Consider the following 19,620-nt stretch of genomic DNA (forward strand, 5'->3'; position numbering starts at 1 on the left):
TGCAGTGGGGTCGGGTGCGGGGGGCCAGCTTGCCTGCCCGTCAGCCACTTTTGGGTCACACCCAGCAGTGCTCAGGGGCTACTCCTGGCTCTGCACTCGAGTGACTCCTGCGGGGCTTGGGGGACATTTGTGCTGAGAAGCGACCCCTGGTCCCTGTGTGCGAGGTGGACACGTGCCCTCCCCACGGCGCTCACCCCTCGGCCAGTTTCCTGTTTCCAGCCACATCTTGCTTGGCTGCTGAGTCTGCGACACGAGCACCAGGGGTGGCACCCAGATGCTCTGGCACGTCAGGGTCACCACCTGCCCAGCAAGTGGGACGTGCTCCCGGGCCGTGAGCATGAGCCCCACAGAGCCCCAAGGACTGCCGGGGCCACTGGGGGCCCCTGCCTGCCCTGTCTCTCTCCCGCGCTGGGGCCAGCCGATCATTCACTAGCCCTGTCCTGGCCATGAGCCGTGGGGAGTCCCGGGCTGGGCGGGCTGGGCCTGGGCCTGACCCTGGGCAGCACCTTTCTGGGGTTGCAGGTGTAAACCTGCAGGTGTGTGCACAGATGTTTCTGGAAGGGCACAGCAGGATCGGCCCAGGTTGTCCCCGGGACGGGATGGGGTCGGGGTTGGTAGGAGAGGGTGGGGGGGGCTCGCCTTCCCGGGCCCCTTCCGGGGGCTTGGTGAGCTGCGCACGCTTACGGCACCACAGGTGACTTTCAGAAAACCAAAGCTTGTTCCAGGCAGGGATGGGAAGGGTCTGGGGGCACTCTGGACCAGCCCGAGGCTTCCGGGGGACATAGGGGTAGGGTGCCTGAGCAGAAGGTTCTGGAAGAGGAAGAGGCTTCCTTGCAGCCCAGCTGTTCTGTGAGGGGACCCTGGAGCTGGGACGTCGTGCTCCGTGACGACAGCCCCGGCCATAAATAGCAATAAATACACACAAATAGGCAGCTCGGCTCACGGTGCCGAGCGGGGCACGACGCAGGTGCAGCCCACCGGCACCTGGATGAACTCCGTGTGGAAGGCCACGGCTCCGGGCAGGGGCGCGGCCGCGGGGTGCGGGGCGCAGGGCCGGCGGCGCAGCACGGGCAGGGTCTGCAGCAGCGGGACTGAGTTCAGGGCCGGCGTCTCGCGGCCCGACCGCGTGCTCAGGCAGCCCCGGCACAAACACTCGGCCCAGGCCAGCTTCTGTGGGTGTCGGCTCTCGTCCGAGTCCACGCTGCGGGGACGGAAGGGACGGGGTCAGCCGGGCCAGCCCAGGCACAGGCAGCACCCCCACACCGAGGCCCCAGCCCGAGCCTCACCGGTATCTCCAGGGTGAGATGGAGCGCTGGTGGACGCCGTCCTCCAGGGTGGCCTCTGTACGCAGCACAGGGCACTGGGGGCTGGCCGCCGTCTCGTGCCGCCTGTTGCGGGCCACCTCCTCCAGACTGGTCACCAGGGCCACCGGCAGGGCCTGCTCCCACCTGGCTGCTCGAGCCAGCAGGTGTGGGGGCACGTGGCCGAGCGGCAGCTCCTCAGCCGTGTAGCAGCGTGGGGTCCCCCGAAGCTGGGGGCTGCCGGGCCGGGCCAGACAGATGGGCAGCCAGGGCAGAAGCCAGAGGCAAGTGAGGAGCTGGAGGGACAGGGTGGGTCAGGGCGTGGCCAGTGAAGGAGGGGAAGCAGGGTCAGCTTGTGTTCAGTTGGGATGCAGAAGCCGACACCCCCCAGCCCCCCACAGCCACTGGACCTGGGCAGGAGGAGCGGGCTCACCATTGTGGGGGAAGCCGCGCACGAGCTCGGATGGCCGCAGGAGTCCGGGTGCACCTGCTGGCCCGGGAGGGAGGTGCCCTTTATACCTGGGGCCACACCTGGGGAAAATCCGGGGCCTCGTCGTGGGGACTTGCCCACTGCAGCTTCCTCCTCCTGTCCCCGGCCTGTCCCTTCTCTGGCCTGGGCAGCTCTGTCCACTCACAATTTCCTCTCTTGCCTGCTACAGAACTGGAATGTCAGTCACCCTAGCCCGGGGACCCTCCCTTGGCGCCCAGAGAGCTTGGGGCTGCCTGACCTCTGACCCACCATCTCTCAGCTGTCCAGCCCTCCCTAGGATGCAAGCCACCTGGGCCAGCCGGGTTCCTCAGGGGGCGTCCCTGCGGACAGAGGCTCTGCTGTCTGGACGCTGCCCGCTGCCCTCTGTGACAGGCCTCCCTCAGACGGGTCTGTCTGGTCGCCCGAGATGGAGCGAGGGATGTGAGGGGAGCTTGGTGGTACTGGGTGGGGAGGGTAGCTTTGCCCCGGTCTAGTGCCAAGTGCCCTCCGGTCCTAAAGATCGGGGCTCCCTGGAGGCCCCCAGTCCCATGGCTATGTACGGTCATTCCCCTGACTCCCAGCTGGGCCCAGCCTTGGCCAGAGCGAGCACTGGCCCCCTGGAGGCCGGGACCCACACCTCAGCACCAAGAGCAAAGGGCAGAGGCCACCAGTGGGTGTGGCTCCGCAGGTGCCTGATAGGCTGGGTCACACCACGGAGGTCCCTGGGACCCAGCCTGCCCCCAGCTGTCCCAGCTATGCCCATGGCCCAACAGGGCCATCTGCAGTGTAACTGCTGTGGCTGGGGTCCCCACAGGGTGGCACCTCATTCTTGTGGGCAGGTGACCTGGGTTGAGCAAGAGTGGAAAGGTGGGGGCGGGGAGGCCATCGCAGAGCGAGAACTCACCATGCAAACACGCGACCGCCCCCTTCAGACACGCCCCTCCCCCCGGGAGAGTGGCAGGAGCAGGGGCCAGCAGGCTGATCCTCCCGGCCTCTGGGCTGTGGCCCTCACCCAGGGCTGTCCAAGGCTCCCAGCCCGGGGATGGTCTCTGCCATCCAGCCAGGGCTGATGTTCGGGTCTGCACTGTCCTTCAGGGAGGGCTGGAGTGGGGCTTGGCACAGGGTGTCTGAGCAGGTGAGCGGCAGCAGGGCTGAGGGCGGCCGGAGGCTATGGTGCCTGCCCAGGGGTGCAGGTGGAGGGATGCCGAGGGCCTATTCCCTGGCGGTGAGGTGGTGGTTCCCTGTCAGTCCCACAGCTGCGGGCGTCCGTATGCTGCCCTTCCTCCCGTCCACACCCCCATGTCACCCTCAAGAGAGGCAGATGCTTATCAAAATAGTTTATTTAGGAGACCCTCAGGGAAAGACGAGGTGCAGGCGCCCACAGCGTCTCCCGCCTTTTATCCCCCTGTATTTTTTTCCTTTTTAGATCAACTAAAACAATTTGATGCTTAAAGTAAAAGACAGGAAATGTGTCCCGATCAGACTTGAGTCAAGAATATACATCCGTTTGATCCTGGGTCGGCGAGGAAAGGAGCTGCCAGGAGCTCGGGAAGCGCTTGGGGGCTCAGACAAGGCCACGAGCAGGGCAGGCCCCGGGTTCCGGCGGCTGAGGGGGCTGCAGGCCACCGGCCACGGCACCATCGTCACCTGGGGCTTCTTTTCCAGCTGAGAAACTTTGTTTTTTTTTTTTTAATTTTTAAAAAGAATCACAGCCAAATACGACATTAATCGCAAATCCCGACGGCTGTGCTCACCGGCTTCGAGCCGTGCAGGTGGCTACACCTTCCCGGGGATCTTGGCCCGCTTGCGCGCAATGGCGTCCTCCACGGCCTTGAGCTGCTTCAGCAGCTCCTCGCGCCGCGACAGTGTGCTGGCCTTGCCGCCTTTGGGGCCGCTGGCTGCAGTGCCGCCCTCGGAGGCTTTGCCGGGCACGCTGGTGACTTTGCTGGAACTCTTGGATTGAGGAGACAACTGACGCTTCCTGGGGGCAAAGGTGTCAGGTGAAGCCCCTGGCCTAGGCCGGGGTGGGGGGCAGCTCCCGAGCTCCTAGGGCTGCAGAGACCCGCCCCCTTAAGCTGCGCTCACGAAGCTGAGGGCTCACCTGTCAGCCGGGGCCGGGGGTGCTTTGGAGTTCTGACCCCTCTGCCGCTCTGGCTTCGGGGAGCCGGGTCTCCCACTGGACTTCCGGTCCCGAGAGCCTGCACGAGGGGAGCAAGGGTGCCGGTGACCGGGGAGCGCAGTCACACAGGGCCCAGAGGCACCACCCTCCTCGTGGCTGCTCAGACAGGCCCCAACTACACGCCACCAGCAGTGCGTCCCCATGTGGAGCAAAGGTCTGTCAGACCGCTGCAACGCCGCCCATCACCTGCAGAAATGTGGCTCACCTCGCTCAGGGGAGACGTTGGCCCGCTTGGCAGGAGGGCTCTGCCTGTCTTTGTCCGAAGTCTCGTAGCGCTTCCTGCCCCCCTTCTCAGTGGCCTGCAACAGGGCGGGCCATGAGGCCAGGCAGCACCACAGGCCCCCCCTGCCCATGGCTCTGGGCACCTTCTGGGGTACCCTGGGCCTCATCTCAGCAGGAGCACCCTTGGGCTGGGCTCCAGGCCCACCTTATTCAGAAGCGTCAACTTGATCTCCTTGTGTGCCATGAAGGCGCTTTGCTGGGGCTGCCCGGGGGGCGTCTGCTGGGGAGCAGCGGGCTGCTGGGAGGGCCGGCTGCTGGCCCCTGGCCTCGAGGACTTGGACGCCTGCGAGGACGGGTCCCGTTTCCGCTTGTCCTCCTTCGCCCCATCTTCCTTTTTAGACTTCCCTGCCAACGAGACATACTGGGTGGGTGCAGGATCCCCGTGGCAGGGCCGTGCAGGGCCTGGCAGGGCCCGTCCGTACCTTTGTCCTTCCTGGGCTGCGCTGTGGTGGCAGAGCGTGAGCTAGCTGAGGACACGGGACTGGCCAGGTCTGCATACATGTCGTCTGAGTCCACGCTATGCGCCGAGCTGCTGCTGGACGTGCCGCTGGACGCCGAGGACACACTGCTGACACTCAGGGACCTGCAGACAGCAGCTCCCATTGCTGCCGAGCCGAGGCACTGACCAGCACTTCCCCAGGGCCTCAGGCGAGCGTGAGGGCCCCAGCAGAGTTTGGGAAGGAAGCCAGGCTGGAAGGGGCCCCCAGGACAGAAGGTGGGAGGGCAGGCAAGGTGGCCGCAGCCCCACTGTGGAGCCCCAAGGGCCATCCCCAGACGGGAGTGGGCCATTTGGCCCCTGGAGGACATCGTGTCCTGCTGGCTGTCCCGAAGGCTCTGGCAGCGCTGAGGGTCTGAGCTGGCACCGGACATGCAGGTGGGAGGTGGTGGGACAGTCAGGGACCAGAGCCAGACCCCCAGAAGTGTGGGTGCTGCTGTTCAGAAGGCCCATCCCAGCACCGTGAACTGTGGGCAGGAAGGGACGAACAATGACCTGGATCGGGAACTGGAGCCACTGTAGCTGCTGCCACTGCCGCTCACGGTCCGCCTGCAACACAGCACCAAGGGCCTCTGGCCTCGTGTTTTGGCTCCCACAACTGCCCTTCCCCCAGCCCGGGAATGTTCTGGGGTCCGTGGCCTCTCCCAACACAATGCTGGTGACGCCTGGCCCAAGGGTGACTGCCCTGCTCTGGTGCTCACCTCCGCGGGGGGCTCCGGGCCTGCCGCTCCTTTCTCCGGGCTGCCCGAGGGTCCCCGGGCTTGGTGGGCTCTGGGGCAGGAGCAGTGGTTTTGGGGGCCTGTGGCGGTGCTGGAGGCGGGGCTGGTTTCTTCACTGACTTCTCTCTGCAGGGGGCAGATGTGCTGGCCTTAGGGCAGTGTCCGGCCCCGGGGACACACAGACACATTCACACAGCGGTCACAGGGCTCACATGGGCACAGACGTGCACATGCTCGAGCACCCGACTGCCCCAGGATGCTGTGTCCTTGCCTGAATGCAGGTTCAGGCCTCAGAAGAGGCAGAGCTGGGACTATGGCTCCCACAGGAACCCCAAAACCCAGGACCCATGAAGGCCCCAGAATCCAGCACCCCAAGGTCCACAAGAGACCTAAAACCCAGAATGCCAGGCCCCATGGAGCCCCAATTTCCAGCACCCCAGGCAATTTCTCCTGAAGGAACCAAACTCGCAAGGCTGCCTCGGCAAGAGGCTGGGCTGTGGGTCCCAGGGACACTAGCTGGCACAGACTTCACTGTGGACGCATGTCCAAGGCCTTGAATAGGGTTCACTGCACCCTGGGCCTGCAGGTTGGCAGGGCTGGGGGCACTTACCCTGCTTTCCCAGGAGGGGGCGCCAGCTCGCCCTTGGTTCTGACAGGTCGGTGTGGGGAAGGCGTGGGGGATGGGGACGGGGATGAGGAGAAGGATCGGGACCTAGATGGGAAAGAAGCGAGAGGGATGGTGACTTGGGGCCCTCTCGGGCCTCAGCCCCCGTCAGGCCACTTTCACTGGTGTTTGATGGACGACAGGCTCCCAAAGGTCACTGGGCATTTTTGTTTTTCATCATCACACCTAGCGATGCTCAGGAGTTACTCCTGGTTCATGCACTCAGGAGTTACTCCTGGCGGTGCTCAGAGGACCATATGGGATGCTGGGAATTGAACCTGGGTCGGCCGCGTGTAAGGCAAACGCCCTACCCACTGTGCTATCGTTCTAGCCCCGGTCACTGGGCATTTGCTCAAACCCACCATACTAGGCCTCTGGGCACTGTGGGCTGAGCACGCGTGTGGGAGCGTGAAGGCCAGGCTGTATCCACACGCCACACATGCCACCCCGAACACAGTGCTCAGAGGGACAGCGCTTGGGAGGTCTCGGCCAGGAGAGACATTGCTGCGTGTGAGGGCGTGAGCAGTGTGCACGTGTGCAGGGTGGGAGAGGCCCGACACGCACCTGGAGCGGCTGCCTGAGAAGGAGCTGCGGCGGGAGGAGCGGCTGGAGTAGGAGCTGTAGGACGAGGAGCGGGAGCGGGACGAGCCAGAGCCCGAGTAGGACGAGGACCTCGATGACGACCTGCAGCAGGGCCAGGACATGGACCGTGTCCACCTCTCTGCCCGCGAGGGCCTTCCCCAAAGCCCGGGCCGGCCTCACTGCAGCCTCACCTGGAGGAGTTGGAGGCAGAGGCTGACGAGGCTGAGGTTTTCCGACGCCTCCGTGCCCGGCTCGGGGAGACTGACACCCCAAGCTTCTTCTTGGGAGACTTGGACCGGCGCCAGGGGTCCTTCCACTCATCCGCCCGCTTCACCTGCGGCCCCGTGGAGGTGGCTTCCTTCTTTGGTGGCTCCGCCTGGCGGCTGCAAGCACAAAGCAGGGACGGGCGGTGGGGCCGGCACCTGGCAGGTGGCCAGGAAGCTGGAGCTGGGGACAGGCTGAGGTGCCATCAGGCGGAGCCTGGGCTCAGGGTCTGTTCTGTGCCACACCAGCAAGCTCAGGCTTTTGATCGGACCCTGAACTAGACAAAGGGACCCTTCTGGACACTGCAGGGGAATGTTCTGGAATGAAACGTTCCAGTCTCCCACCATGAAGAAGTACCTACGGAACCTTCTTTATCTAAGAACTGAACCAGGGCTCCTGTGCCCCCAGTGGCAGCAAGTGTCAGCCCACTCCCCCACTCCACAGCCGGAGCTCACAGGACATCCTGAGGAGCGTGGGGGAGCAGCACCTACCTGGGGGGCTGTGGGGAGCGGGCCTTTGGCTTCTCCTTCTCCTTCTCCCGCTCCTTGTCGCGGTCACGGTCGCGGTGCTGCCGGTCCTTCCCGTCCCGCTTGGCGCGCTCACGCTCCCACTCCTCCTTCCTTCGCTGCCGCTCCTGGTCACGCTCTCGCTCCCGCTCACGCTCCCGCTGTCGCCTCTCCCGCTCCCGCTCCCGCTCGCGTTCTCGCTCGCGCTCCCGCTGACGGGTGTCTCGCTCGCGTTCCCGCTCCCGTTCCTTCAGAGAGAGGTGGGAGGGTCGGGTCTGGGCCGTGGGACGACGGAACACAGCAGGGAGGCACCGGGTGGGCTGCAGGGATGGGGCAGGCGGGACCCCCAGCCAGCAGGCTGTCCCTAGCTCGACGGCTCCTGTGCCCCGCAGCGTTCGGCACGGGGCTGCTAGGGACCAGTGCTAGGACCTACACTCCGCCAGCCCCCCGGGGGGCTCACCCGGTAGGTGTGGTAGGGCTCCGCCTCCGTGTACTGCACCCTGAAGTTCTCGTACTGGCCGCCACGCCAGAACCGCTCCACCTCGTAGTCGTAGTAGGGATCCGCGTATGGCTCGAGTCTGGAAGAGCCAGGAAAGGCGGGTCAGCAGTGCGAAGCCCGCAGCAAGCAGCTGGCACTGGCCAGAGTGGGAGAAGCACACAGGACCCGCTCCTGAGGCTCCCTCCTGCAGGCCACCCGGCCAGCCGCCGTGAGGGGACAGTGGGGGCTACTGATGACCGGACGAGATGCACCTATCCAGCACGCCAGGCCTGAGAGGTGCAGGCTGGCACGGCCTCGCCTGCAGAGCTGGGGGGGAGGGAGAAGACAGGGAGGGAAAGGGGTAGGCGCGGGGGACTCGGGCTGGAGGCTGGCCCCTCAGAGAAGCCCCCGAGAGCCTCACACAGGGTCGCGGGTGTCCCTCGAGAGCCGGCAGGCCCAGTCGCGGACAGCCTCGTTCTCTTTGTCGAAGCCTCGGTCGTCCTCCCCGATCGTCACCGTGAGCCTCTTCTCCTCAAAGTCTGGCTCCTGCTCCTTCCGGATTGTGGCTTTTTTTAAGACCTGCCGAGGGCAGGAAAGGACGCAGTGCTCAGAGGGCTGGGCAGAGCCAGTGCAAGTGTGGGCACGGTGGGGAGAGGCCAGTGGGGACCCGGAGAGCGGCAGCTGGCCTGAGCGGTTGCCGGGTCACACAGGGGCTGCAGCACGGGCCCCTCTGCAGGAGCCCCGCAGCCCTACTGGGCCCTGAGCAACGTCCACACCATCTCTCCCCTGGAGGCTCTCAGCCTGCCCCGCCTCCGGTCCCCCGTTACCTCCTTTGCATGCCGGAGTCCTCGCTCCCAGGCACTCTCTGTTGGAGGTTCTGGAGGGGGTGGAGGCAAAATTTCATCAACCACTGGCCCACCCTATTGGAAAAGAAGGGAGAATTGAGAGAGCGGCAAGTGTGCGATCCCACAGAGGCGGGGCCGGGCGCAGCTTGGTGCAGGACAGGCTCGCAGGTGTGAGGCCCGGAGTGTGGCAGGAGAGACTGAGGCGGGCCCGCCCGTGCCCAGGGCTCCGCGTCCACGCACCCAGGGGTTGGTGGGCATCAGCGGGTGAGGTCCCAGAGGTGGGGCGCCGTTCGGTGGGAAGGGCTCGGCCTTGCTGATGAGGGAATAGTTGCCTTTGTCGTTGACACCGGGGTGGATGAACCGGCAGTTCATGCCCCAGGTGCAGTTCCCTAGGGGGCAAAGGTCAGAGGTCAGAGGAGGCAAGGGGTCAGTCAGCAGCAGCACCAGAACTGCCCCCTTCCTGAGGCTCCAAGAAGTGCAAGGGGGATGGGCATTCATGGGCTGCCCCAGGGGGGACCCTGGCCTCCCTCCCCCATCCACCCGAGGGAGCTTCTGGGACTGGGTCTTCGAGGAGGCAGCACCCTACGACAGGATGGCCCCCGACTCAGACACACAGCCCCTCCCACAGCATGCACCCCTTATGTCCCGGCCCCCAGACCAATGAGAAAGTCAACAAGACTTCCCTAGGCTGCCATGTCTGTGAGAGATGCCACCAAGGGCAGCGCTGAGGCATCTGGGCTGAGACAGACCTAGCAGACACAGCCTACGTGGGAGCCCCTGCTCGTGGGCAGCTTGCACTGAGCACTGCTCGGAGATCCACGAGGTGCTCTTACACTAGAAGCCAGTGCTGCGGCCTGGGAGCCCCACGGCACCCCAGGGGAGCTGAGAACCCAACACGCAGGGCAGAGTGCAGGGAGATGGGGCAACTCTCACTGTGTGTGTGTGTGTGTGGGGGGGGAGGACGAAGACACATGTGGACCCCACATGCCCACGTGCCCCAAGACTCAGCTGGAGTGACAAGAATGCTCAGTCCAGAGCAATAGTCTAGTGGGGAGGGCGTTTGCCTTGAACTCAGCCGACCAGTTCGATCCCAGCATCCCACATGGTCCTCCCGAGCACGGCCAGGAGTAAGTCCTGAGCACCACCGGGTGTGACCCAAAATGAAAGAAAATGAAAGAATGCCCTCAATAAGGGAACAAGTACTCGGGTATTTAGGTCACACCCAGTGGTGCTCAGGGGACCCGACAGGGTGCCAAGAGCAGACTCTCAGGTCAGCTGTGTGCAGGGCAAATGGCGAGCGCACAGCTAAGCCCCTGCTGGGGAACGTGTGTGTGGCGATGCCAGAGACCCTCACACACGCTCACATTAGCAACTGCAAGGTGGCCCCAGGACATTGAGACCCTCCCCAGAAGCAGGCAGTGCTGGCCCTGGCTGGCTTTCTGCTGGGACAGCTCCGTAGAGGTGGGCACAGGGGCAGGACCCCGGGCACAAGGCCCACAGCACCGCAGCACATGCGGGCGCCACCATTTCAACGGGGCCAGAAGCGCATTCCTCTAGCAAGCAGCCCCCAGGCCTCTGCTAAGGCTCTCACTAATGGCAGAGCGTATCACACAGAGCCGTGAGCACTGCCTGGTCCCCGGCCCTCTAGGGGAGCACTCTGCCGCCTCGCCCACTGGTACCCACAGGTCTGGTGCCCACTGGCCTGGCAGTGGCCATGTGGAGTTAGGTCCTGTGCTGCTCAGTGCTGGCTGGCTGCTCTGGGCTCCACCAGAGGGTCTGTGGTCAGCTCTGGGCACAGCACCGTCACTCAGCAGGCCCAGCTGAGCCCGGGCCGGGAGACGGACATGGCCCAAGGCACTGGCACCAGTGCAGTCTCCGGGGATGAGAAGGACATTGACCTGGGGTCCCTGACGGGGCTTCCAGGCTGCCGTGAAGGAGATGACAGTGGCAAGGCCCGGTCACTGCAAGTCAGTGAAGACAGGGAGTGCGAGAGGGGAGGAAGCCGGGTCCAGGCCAGCATCACAGGCTGGGCCTGAGCACAGCCCAGCCCCAGTTAACCCCACTTCTGGGCTCACTCCCAGTTTCAGCAGGGGATGGGGAAGACGCTGGCATCCACTCTCCTCAGCTGGAAGCCTGTCTCCACAGCACAGCCGCCTTCCAGGGGCGTGCACACACACCGCCCTGTGGGCAGGGAGAGGCCAGACAGGCCTGGGCCCACCTCTCCTGGCGCCCCAGGGTGAGAGACAGACCCTGAGCTCCAGAGGTGGTAAGCTGCAGGCTGGCCCTCCGCGCACATGCTGAGACACACCCCTTTGTGTTTGGGCCACATCCCAACAGGGCAGGGGGCTGCTACCCTAGCAGGGGACCATGAAACACCACGGCTGCAACAGGACCCCCACGGGCATGGCACGGGGACAGGTCTTTGGACCAGGTGGCCCTGAGCCAGAGTAGCACATCACATTTATGCCGAATGTGTGTACAACTGTGTGTGTGTGTGTGTGTGTAAGAGGCGGAGGAGGGAGAGGTAAGGGCAGAGAGGAACAGCGAGGGAGAGACTAGAGGAAAGAACAGGCTGTTTGACCAACCTGGGGTCTGGATGACTTAGAAGAGAGGCAGGATAGACTGTGGGGCAGAGGAACAAAGTAACTGGGGTGGCCTCTCCCCCCACCCCACACGGCTACTGTGTCCATCTGTATCCCTGATCCTTTGTTGTTAAAGCCAAAACGTGTCCAAACCAGAAGTCAATGGTTAATTTGTATCTGCAGGAAACAGTCGAGCAACTTTTTCTTGGGGGTGGGTGGTGTGGGGTGGCTGCACCCAGTGACCCTCAGGGGTTTCTCCTGGCTCAAAACTCAGGGATCACTCCTGGTGGTGCTCGGAGGACCACAGGGGATGCCGGGGATTAAACCTGGGTCAGCCACGGGCAAGGAAGGTGTCCTGCCTGTTGCACTGTTCTCCAGCCCCAAACCCCAGCCATCACTAGGGTCACCCCTGAGCAATGTTGGGTGTAGCACACGTGCCCAATCCCAAAATAATACTGTGCAGGTCTGAGGCCCTGCCAGGCACTCGTGCTCCACAGGGAAGAGGGATCCAGTCAGCTGGCTCTGTGCCACAGGGCAGAGCTCGGCCCGCCAGTGACGACGTGAAGTGCCACCCCATGGCTGTAGGCCACCCAGACTGTGGGGAGTCGGAAGACCCTGAGAGCAGCACCCCAAGGTGCCTCAGCAAGGTGGGGGGATGCACCAAGTTCCCCACCTAAGCCAGCGGGTCCTGAAACCAGGCACCACGCTGCCCAGTTAAGAAGCCCCCAGCTTCCAGGGCTCTACCTTGGCACCCCCCACGCCCGTGCCTGTCCCAGCTCTCCCGAGACTTCCCCCATCTGAGGCCGCTGTTTCTGCTCAGGGGACCCAGGCCGCGCGCCCTGCTCCATTGGCTGCGGGCAGGCTGTGTGCTGGGGGGTCTGCGTGACGGCACACGCTCCCCATCCAGGCTCCTGGCTGTGGGCAGCAGCCACAGCAGCCGGACATTCGCCCAGCGCACACCCCAGCCCCCCAGCACCCCTTCCTCGGCCAGCCCGCCCTGCCCTCCAAGCCCCCTTTCCTTTGGCCTGGGAGGGCCTGGAGGCACTAGAGCGGCGGGCGCGTGCTGGTACCTGTCACCTGGCCTCTGAGTGGGATGGAATTTGGTATTGGTGGGAGGAGAGTGGACAATGGTGGCCCAACATCTGGAAGAGAAGTACAGGGAGCGCTCGTGAACCTGCTGCCCGGAGAGCCGCTTCCAGCCGCCTCCGGGGCCCAGGCTCACCCCACGCAGCTGTCCCCCGTGGGCCTTGCTCAGGGCCAGGGCACACAGCCTCTACACACTGTCCCCTGTCCCCTCTGCCCAGCGACCCAGCCACTGGGGATGAGTCTCCAAGGCAGAGTGGACCCCGGCACTGCCCAGGGCAGCTCTTGCAGGCTCTTGGACCCCTGAGTTCATCAGCGAAGAGAGAGAAGCCAGCGTCTGTGCTCCCGCCAGCACCACCGCCTGCCAGAGGCTGCCAGAGGAGGGACAACTGTGCCTGGGAGCCAGTTCCCTGCAGTTACCTTTCATGAAGAAGCGGCAGGTGGGGCGAGGCCTCACCTTCCTGTCACTGGGGTCCTTTACTTCCCCCTCCTCCAGGTCGTCATCCTGAAACAGAGGACAGGGGCTGAGAGGGAGTGAGGGGGCTGTGCCCGGCTCAGGACTGCCGGGAGGACCCCAAGACAAGAACCTCGACACTCTTCCGCCATCTTCCCACCCTGTCTCCTCTCTTCCCTGGTCTCCGGTGCTTCTGGCGCCACGGGTGAGCCGGGGTGACCTCCACCCCCGTACTATCTGCCTGGACCCCTCTGCCATCTCAGAATGCCACACTGACTTGGCACTTAAAGTCAAGGGGGGGTGGGGTCAGGGACGGAAGAGGACACTCAAGTCACCGTCCAGTCGTGCTCAGCTCTGGCCTCCTGACTGGGCGGGGGGGCATGAGGGATTCCTTGGGCAGCAGGGCCTGAATGATAGAATTCCTCCCTAGTGCCTCCAGGGAGGCCCGGACCCCCTGTAGAAATGGGGCTCCCAGCCTTCTGCGGGCACCGCTGAGAGCCCTCAGAGGAAGCAGGGACACGAAAGGCAGCACACTGGTGCCATTTCAGTGAGGACCGAGTCCTGCCCCCAGGGTGCGCGTGTGACTAGGAGCACCAAAGTCCGAGCACACCGCAGAGTGAAGCACTCAGAAAAATGGAGTGAGGGGGTGAGCACTTCCAGAACGAGGAATGTGGAAGGCCCGCGCTGGAGACAACTCTCCGAGCCTCCAGGGACAGCGCAGCAGGAAGCAGTCCGGGCCGCAGGTGACCCCAGGTGGCAGCTCCTGTACAGGGGCAGGTCGTGACCCCAGAGCCCTGAGCACTCCCCTTGCTGCTGCCCTTGCACCGTGCCCCATGCACGGCCTGACCCAGGTCAGCAGACTGTTAAGTGTCCTGCAGCAGTGTTCCAGAGGGCTCTTTAGAGGGCAGAGCAGCACCCACTGTGCATCTGCAGGGGCAGCAGAGGATGGAGAGAGGCCCCACCTACGGGCCCTGAAGCGACCTGTTGGCCAGCAGGCGGGAGGACCCGAGGGCTCTGGGGCAGCTGGGCAGTACGCAGGGGCCTGGCGTCCATCCCCGGCAGCACACCCAACTTGATCCATGCATCCTCCTTCCCCACCTGGACGCACAGCGGGCCCCTGGGTGCCAGTGCAGTGCCTGGGAAGGCAGCGCCTGGGGCCACGTCCAGGGCACACAAAGGGGAAGCACGGTGGAGCCTCAGCCACTGCCCACCGCAGAAGGCCCCACAGTCGGGCGCTGGGGCTCACGGACCCGACGCCCGAACACTTGCAGTCCCCAAGGGGTCTTGAGGAAGCAGGTAAGGGACGCTCCCCTCGGGGCCTCCACGCTCAGGGCCCCAGGGAGGGACAGCAGCGCCCAGGCCCCAGCCAGGGCTCCTGAGACTGGGCCCGACATGGTGGACCCCAATCTCCTTTCCCTTGTAGATGGTGCAGGGTTTATGGCTGGGGGGCCAGCTGTGGCCAAGCCCCTGGGGAGACCTGCCCACCACACTCACGTCAATCTCGCCGTCATCAATCTCGCCGTCATCGTCCTCCTTCTTCTTCTCCTTGCCCACCTCTGCGGGCTCCTGCTCAGTTGCGTCTGGGGCTGCGGCTGGGCCCTGCTCCCCAGGAGCACTGTCCCCCTTGTCCTCCGCCTCTTCCTCCTGCACCACGGGCGCGGGCTCCTCGGGGACCTCCTCGTCATAGTCCAGCTCATGCTCGTCTAGCTCCCGCGTGACTGAGGAAGCTTCGTCCCTCAGGTCGCTGGCGCGGTCCTCCTCCCCGGGGTCCCCCTCCTGCACGCGTGGGGGGCTCGCGGGGCCCCCGCTCTGCTCCTGATCCTCCTCCTCAGAGCGGCTCTCCTCCTCCTCCTCCAGGTCTGAAGCCCGCCCTCCGGCTCCATCCGCATCCTGTTCCGACCCGCTCTCCCGCAGAATGTCATCATCTGACAGACCCGGCTGCTCCTCCTCCTCGTCCTCTGGTGAGCGCGGGTCCCGGTCGGGGCTCTCGGCCACGTCCATCGGTGCCCACCGTTCTGCAAGAGAAAAGATGCCCAGTGCTCAGCCCAAACACCAGCTGGAACCCAGACCACGACACCTGGTCAGGGGTGCCCCTTGAGGGGCTGTGAGCAGAAGCCCCTCCAGCCTCCAGGGGCCCCTGAACATGCTTCAGAGGAGGCGAGAGTTTGGGAGGTAGTTCTGAGGTGACCGAGCCCCACAGCTGAGCTTCCCCTTTGTCTTTAATGGGTGCTGGGAGCAGACCCAGGGCCCCAGAAGCCACACTGCGCTGCCCACTGGCGTAGTCTTGGGCGCACAGGACCAGCAACAGCTGCAGACTCGGGTGCTCACAGAGCCCAAGGCAGGAAACAGAACCCTTCCACCTCCTATTCTGACAAGAAAGACTGACGGTGAAAGATGCCAGTCAGTGCCCAGGCTGAAGACCCGCGTTGCTGCTGGTGGGAGCCTCCAGTGACTGAGCAGAGCACAAGCACTCTACAGCGAGCCACACGGCCAGCGTGGGCAGCGGAGGCAGTGACCGAGCAGGCCACCCCGGGCAGGGCCCGGGGCAAGGACGGCAGCAAAATGAGTCCTCAGCAGCAGGCACAGCCGGCGGGGCCAGAGAGCTGGGCCACCCGAGGGCGGTGTGTGGTGTGTGGGGGCCGGGGAGCCGCAGGGGTTGGTGCTCGGGCTGTGCGTGGCCCCAGGGTGCCCTTCCCACCCCGAGCCCGCGCTCCGTGCGACGCCCGGGGCCAACAGTCAGGCTGCTCCGCTAGTCTCTGTCCCGCCAGGTAAGCTCCAGGGCAGGGGTCCGAGCGCCGAGAACGCCGCCTGAGCCCCCCAGATGACCTCACAGGGCAGCGCGCGGGCGCCCCAAACCCAACACCCTGCGGGGGAGCGACCACCCAGAGCCCCCACCTGCCCCCCGGCGCGCACGCGGGGCCCCTGCCCGGATCGTGCCAGGCTGCGCGGCGGCCGGGACCCCAGCACAGGCCCCCAGCCCCTGCCGGCTGGCCCGGGGACGCTCCCGGCGGGCTCCCGCGGCGTCCCCGGGCAAGAGCGAGCCCCGGAGGGCGGCCCGCCCGGCTGGAGCGCCCTCGCGGCGGGACACGCGGCTCCCAGGCCCTCGGCCCCCGTCGCCACCCGGGCCCGGAAAGGAGTTCAGACCCTTGGAGTGGGGCGGCCGTGCGAGCCCGACCCCGGCGCGCGGGCGACCCCCGGCAAGGCCCGCCCCGCGGCGCGCCCCGCCCCGCCCCTCAAACCGCTGCCCCCGGCGGGCCCGCGGCTGTCACGCAGCACGCGGCGCCCGAGCCCCGCGCTCGGCCCCGGGGCTGGCGGGGGCCCGGGGGCGCGGGGGCCCGGCCCGGCCCGGCGCCGGAAGGGGAGCGCCGGCCTCGCCGCGGGAAGCGCCGCCCGCCGCCCGCCCGGGCCGCCACGCTCCCGCCGCCGCCGCCGCCGCCTACCTCAGCGCGAGGGCGGGGACGAGGCCGCGGCTCCGGGGCTCGGGGGGACGCCGAGAAGACGCGCCTCGGCCCTTCCGCTCCTCACAGGCTCCGGCCAGGGGCGCGACGCGGGCGGAACAAACGGGCTCCACTACCCGCGGGGGCCGGCCATTGTGCGACGTCATCAGGCCGCGACCGCCGTCCCGCGCCGGCGGGCTTCCCTCGCTCGCCCCGCCCTCCGCCGCCTCCTTCCGGCCTCCGCACGGCGCCGCCTCTGCGCAGGCGCCGCCGGGCCCCGCCCCGAGGGCGGAGCCCCGAACCGGCGTTCCGGCCCACCGCGCCGGGCGCCTGCGCGCCGCGGTCACGTGGGCGTCGCCCCCGCCGGGCGTGAGAGGCCGGGACGCTCGCTGCCCCCGCGCGAGGGGCCCCCCCCCGCCGCGCGCGCGCCCGTGTCCGTGCCCGCAGGTGGACGAGCCTCGCAGCGCGCGCCCGCCGGGACCCCTCCCGGGGCAGGTCCCGGCGCGGCGGAATCGACCCCCGAAGACCCTTGCGGAACCCGAGTTTGGGCCCGAGGGCCAGGACTGGTCGGAGCCACAGCATGGGGAAGCAGTGAAGCCCAGTGAGCAGGCCCGTGGGCCAGCCACAGGGCATGTCCCCAAGCAGGAGGAGGACAGTCACCTGGCCCTGCCAACCGCAAGCACCGGCCTCGGGCCTGCCCCGCAAAGCTGTTATTTGGGGGTCCCCACTCTTGCCAGGAGGCAGGCCCCAGAGCTGTCACTTGGTCCCAGCGGCCCCTCAGGCAGCCCCACTCCTGCTCCCTCCCCGGGACACGGACCTGCCACGGCGCTGGGTCCAGGGGCAGCGGCTCTCCCGGCCCGGGCAGTGCTTGCCTTGCTCGCGGCCAGCCTGAGTCCGCTCCCCAGCACCCCGTCTGGTGCTCAGGAGTGGTCCTGACCACCAGCTGTGGCCTCTCATGAGCCCAGCAGGCCTGCGCGGGGTCTGCCAGCACCGCGGGGCTGTGCTCTCCGCTGTCACCGTACACAGGTGGACGATGCCGCAGGGGGCGCTGGTCACTCACCATCACTGGCCCCTAGAGCCGGGCACCCTCCTGGCCGGAGCAAAGGTTCTGTGGGAGAGCAGGGCTGGCGCGCGGGCAAAGTGAATGCTGTCCCTGCAGCCACCACCAGGGGGCACGGCAGCCCCGCGCTCCGGCGGGCCGAGGGCAGTACCTGCTCTTCTGCTCACAGATGCCACCTCCCAGGACGGCGCAGGTCCGGCTCCCACCGGACCTCCGGGCAGGCCAGGGGCACAGTGGGTTCAGACACGTCCCTCAGGCTCGCGGGCCCATGCACATGCGTGTGACCTCCCTGTGCATGCCCATGTTACGACTCACAGGCCTGCTGGTCTGGCCACTCCCTCTGCCTGGCTTCCCCTGCCCTCCCCCTTCCCGCAGGGACCCCGTTCATGGACCCACAGTGGCAGAGGAAACTAAGGCTGAGCGTCCCACACAGCCCAGCCCCGCGAAGGGCCAGCAGTGCAGTGCTGAGGTCGCACCTGGGGCTCCTGCACGCAGAGCTGCAGGGCACCCCCTAAACGCCTGAGTTCCCCTGCTCCCCAGAGTGAAACCTCCACCTCCGGAAGCAGATGATGTGGCTGTGGGATCAGGCAGGAATGGGGCCGGGGGCCGTGCTGGGGAGGGGGCGCGGGGCGTACTGACACACAGAGCTGTGTCTGGCCCAGCTTCAGCTGGCCCTCCGGAAGCCTCGTGAGCCCCATGGTCCCTGTCCTGCGTTGGGGTCTGCAGGCTGGCAGGAGCTCCCCCTCACGTCGCGGGCTCCGAGCAGCCCGTGGACTGGCAGCCATACTGGTCCCCTTCCCGCCCCTGCCCCTGTGGTTGCTCCGAGCTGGTGTAGAGGGGAAAGCTGTGGAGTGGCGGTTTCCCCCTCTGCTCCTGCCCTCTGTCCAGGTGGTCCTGAGCTCTGCCAGGCCAAGCGCTCTTCCTGCCCTGCGCCGGGCAGCTGAGCCCAGCGTTGGCCTCAAAGGGGAGGTAGCAGGGGAGGGGGACAGGCAAGGCCCCCCACCAAGTGTCTATCCTGAGCCTGGGGCCTCGCTCCCCCGAGGGCAGCAGCCTGTGCTGTCCTGGGTGAGAGCCGGGGAGGGGGGAGCCTAGTGGGGTGGTGGGGAGTGGCCCTTGTGTCCAGCCATAAGGCGACTTGGGGAGAGCAGAGCAGGACAGGTGGCAGTGACCGGCCAGGGACACGCAGGAGCAGAGAGGGCAGGGCTGGAGATGGGCCACTGATGGCTCCTGCAGCCGAGGGCTGGGGCCCAGGAGCAGGACCTGGGCAGCTCAGGACCCTTGCAGCGTCCTTCCTGGGGACAGGCTGCCGAGCCTTGAGGCCGTGGCCCGCAGCTGGAGCCAGCGCACAGGGGTCTAGCGCAGGGGTGGAGCCTGGCTGACGGAGCACAGCTGCGGTGGGTGGGCATGAGGCCGACAGCATTGGTACGCCTGCTGCCGTTGGCTGCATTTCCCAGCAGTGCTTGTGGCTGGCTCCTGGCTCTGTGCTCAGGAGCACTCTTGGAAAGGCCTGGGACATTGGCAGTGCTGCGGATGGAACGGACTCCAAGGCAGCTGTTCCAAGGCAGCCTGCCCTATGTCTCTGACTACCCCCTTCTTCTGGGGGGGAGGGTGAGGTCATACTTGGCAGTGGCCAGGGCTTACTCTGTGCTCGGGGTCACCTTTGGCAGAGTTTGGGGACCCTAAGAGGTCCTGGGGATTGAAGCCAGGTTGGCCATGTGGGGCTCTGACCCCGGGACTTTTTAGCGCTTTATTCGAGAGCATGGAGCTTAGTGCCTGGCCACTTTAAGCAGGACCGTCAGGCAGTGACCGAGGGAGGGGCAGGTCAGTTCCCTGTTCCACCACGCTGTACAGTGAAGGCTGCAAGGCAGGAGGCCGCGGGGAGGAGGGGGGCAGCCCCCAGCACCACCCAAGGGCCGGGGGAATGGCTGTACACCACCACTGCCCCCAGTGGCGTCCCCCAGAGGCCGGGCAGGAAGGAGTCTCAGGAAGGAAGTGGGTTGGCGAGTCTGAGGCAGAGGGAAAGGGAAGGTCAGTACCTGCTGACCCTCGACCTCGCCACTATCTGCCCGGCAAGCGGGCAAGGGCCGTGCAGGCGTGAGACCGTGTGGACATGTTCCCCCTGACCTCAGCGCCGCTGGACCCCGGCAGCGGCCAGTCCTCCCTGGACGCTGGGGAGTGGGGGGCAGCCGGGGGCCAGAGAAGCAGGCCGCGCGGCCGCG

General features: G+C 66.3%; 2 protein-coding genes across 3 annotated transcripts; both read right to left on the bottom strand.

Moving 5' to 3' along the window:
• Positions 1–939: 939 nt before the first annotated feature.
• On the bottom strand, positions 940–3,411 carry IL17C (interleukin 17C). The gene is made up of 4 exons (XM_004600811.1): positions 3,327–3,411; positions 1,735–1,832; positions 1,287–1,597; positions 940–1,201 (listed from the first exon to the last, which is right to left on the bottom strand). Exons 1-4 carry the CDS (start codon positions 3,409–3,411, stop codon positions 940–942), a joined length of 756 nt encoding a protein of 251 aa, XP_004600868.1.
• On the bottom strand, positions 3,099–17,469 carry ZC3H18 (zinc finger CCCH-type containing 18). Of its 2 annotated transcripts, none has more exons than XM_055145512.1 (18): positions 17,402–17,469; positions 14,399–14,919; positions 12,871–12,955; positions 9,026–9,174; positions 8,768–8,860; positions 8,362–8,519; positions 7,923–8,040; positions 7,448–7,710; positions 6,884–7,075; positions 6,675–6,794; positions 6,057–6,158; positions 5,429–5,572; positions 5,223–5,276; positions 4,654–4,814; positions 4,377–4,576; positions 4,155–4,248; positions 3,872–3,968; positions 3,099–3,751 (listed from the first exon to the last, which is right to left on the bottom strand). In XM_055145512.1, exons 2-18 carry the CDS (start codon positions 14,903–14,905, stop codon positions 3,547–3,549), a joined length of 2,742 nt encoding a protein of 913 aa, XP_055001487.1. In that variant the 5' UTR covers positions 14,906–14,919; positions 17,402–17,469; the 3' UTR covers positions 3,099–3,546. The 2 variants fall into 2 exon arrangements, with proteins under 2 accessions (XP_055001487.1, XP_055001486.1); XM_055145511.1 differs by lacking the exon at positions 17,402–17,469 and adding an exon at positions 16,345–16,567.
• Positions 17,470–19,620: the final 2,151 nt, after the last annotated feature.

This window comes from Sorex araneus, chromosome 8, assembly GCF_027595985.1.
Source record: "Sorex araneus isolate mSorAra2 chromosome 8, mSorAra2.pri, whole genome shotgun sequence".
In the NCBI taxonomy this organism is placed as follows: Eukaryota; Metazoa; Chordata; class Mammalia; order Eulipotyphla; family Soricidae; genus Sorex; species Sorex araneus.

Excerpts from the sequence above, each read along its gene's own strand:
- ZC3H18 (XM_055145512.1), bottom strand. The coding sequence starts at position 14,905 with ATGGACGTGGCCGAGAGCCCCGACCGGGACCCGCGCTCACCAGAGGAC. Across the intron at positions 8,861-9,025 it reads TGATGCCCACCAACCCCTGG|GGTGGGCCAGTGGTTGATGA; the intron begins GTGCGTGGACGC and ends CTTTTCCAATAG. Across the intron at positions 8,041-8,361 it reads AGGGACACCCGCGACCCTGT|ACTCGAGCCATACGCGGATC; the intron begins GTGAGGCTCTCG and ends TGGCTCTTCCAG.
- IL17C (XM_004600811.1), bottom strand. The coding sequence starts at position 3,411 with ATGGTGCCGTGGCCGGTGGCCTGCAGCCCCCTCAGCCGCCGGAACCCG. Across the intron at positions 1,598-1,734 it reads GCGCGGCTTCCCCCACAATG|CTCCTCACTTGCCTCTGGCT; the intron begins GTGAGCCCGCTC and ends CTGTCCCTCCAG. Across the intron at positions 1,202-1,286 it reads ATCTCACCCTGGAGATACCG|CGTGGACTCGGACGAGAGCC; the intron begins GTGAGGCTCGGG and ends CCGTCCCCGCAG.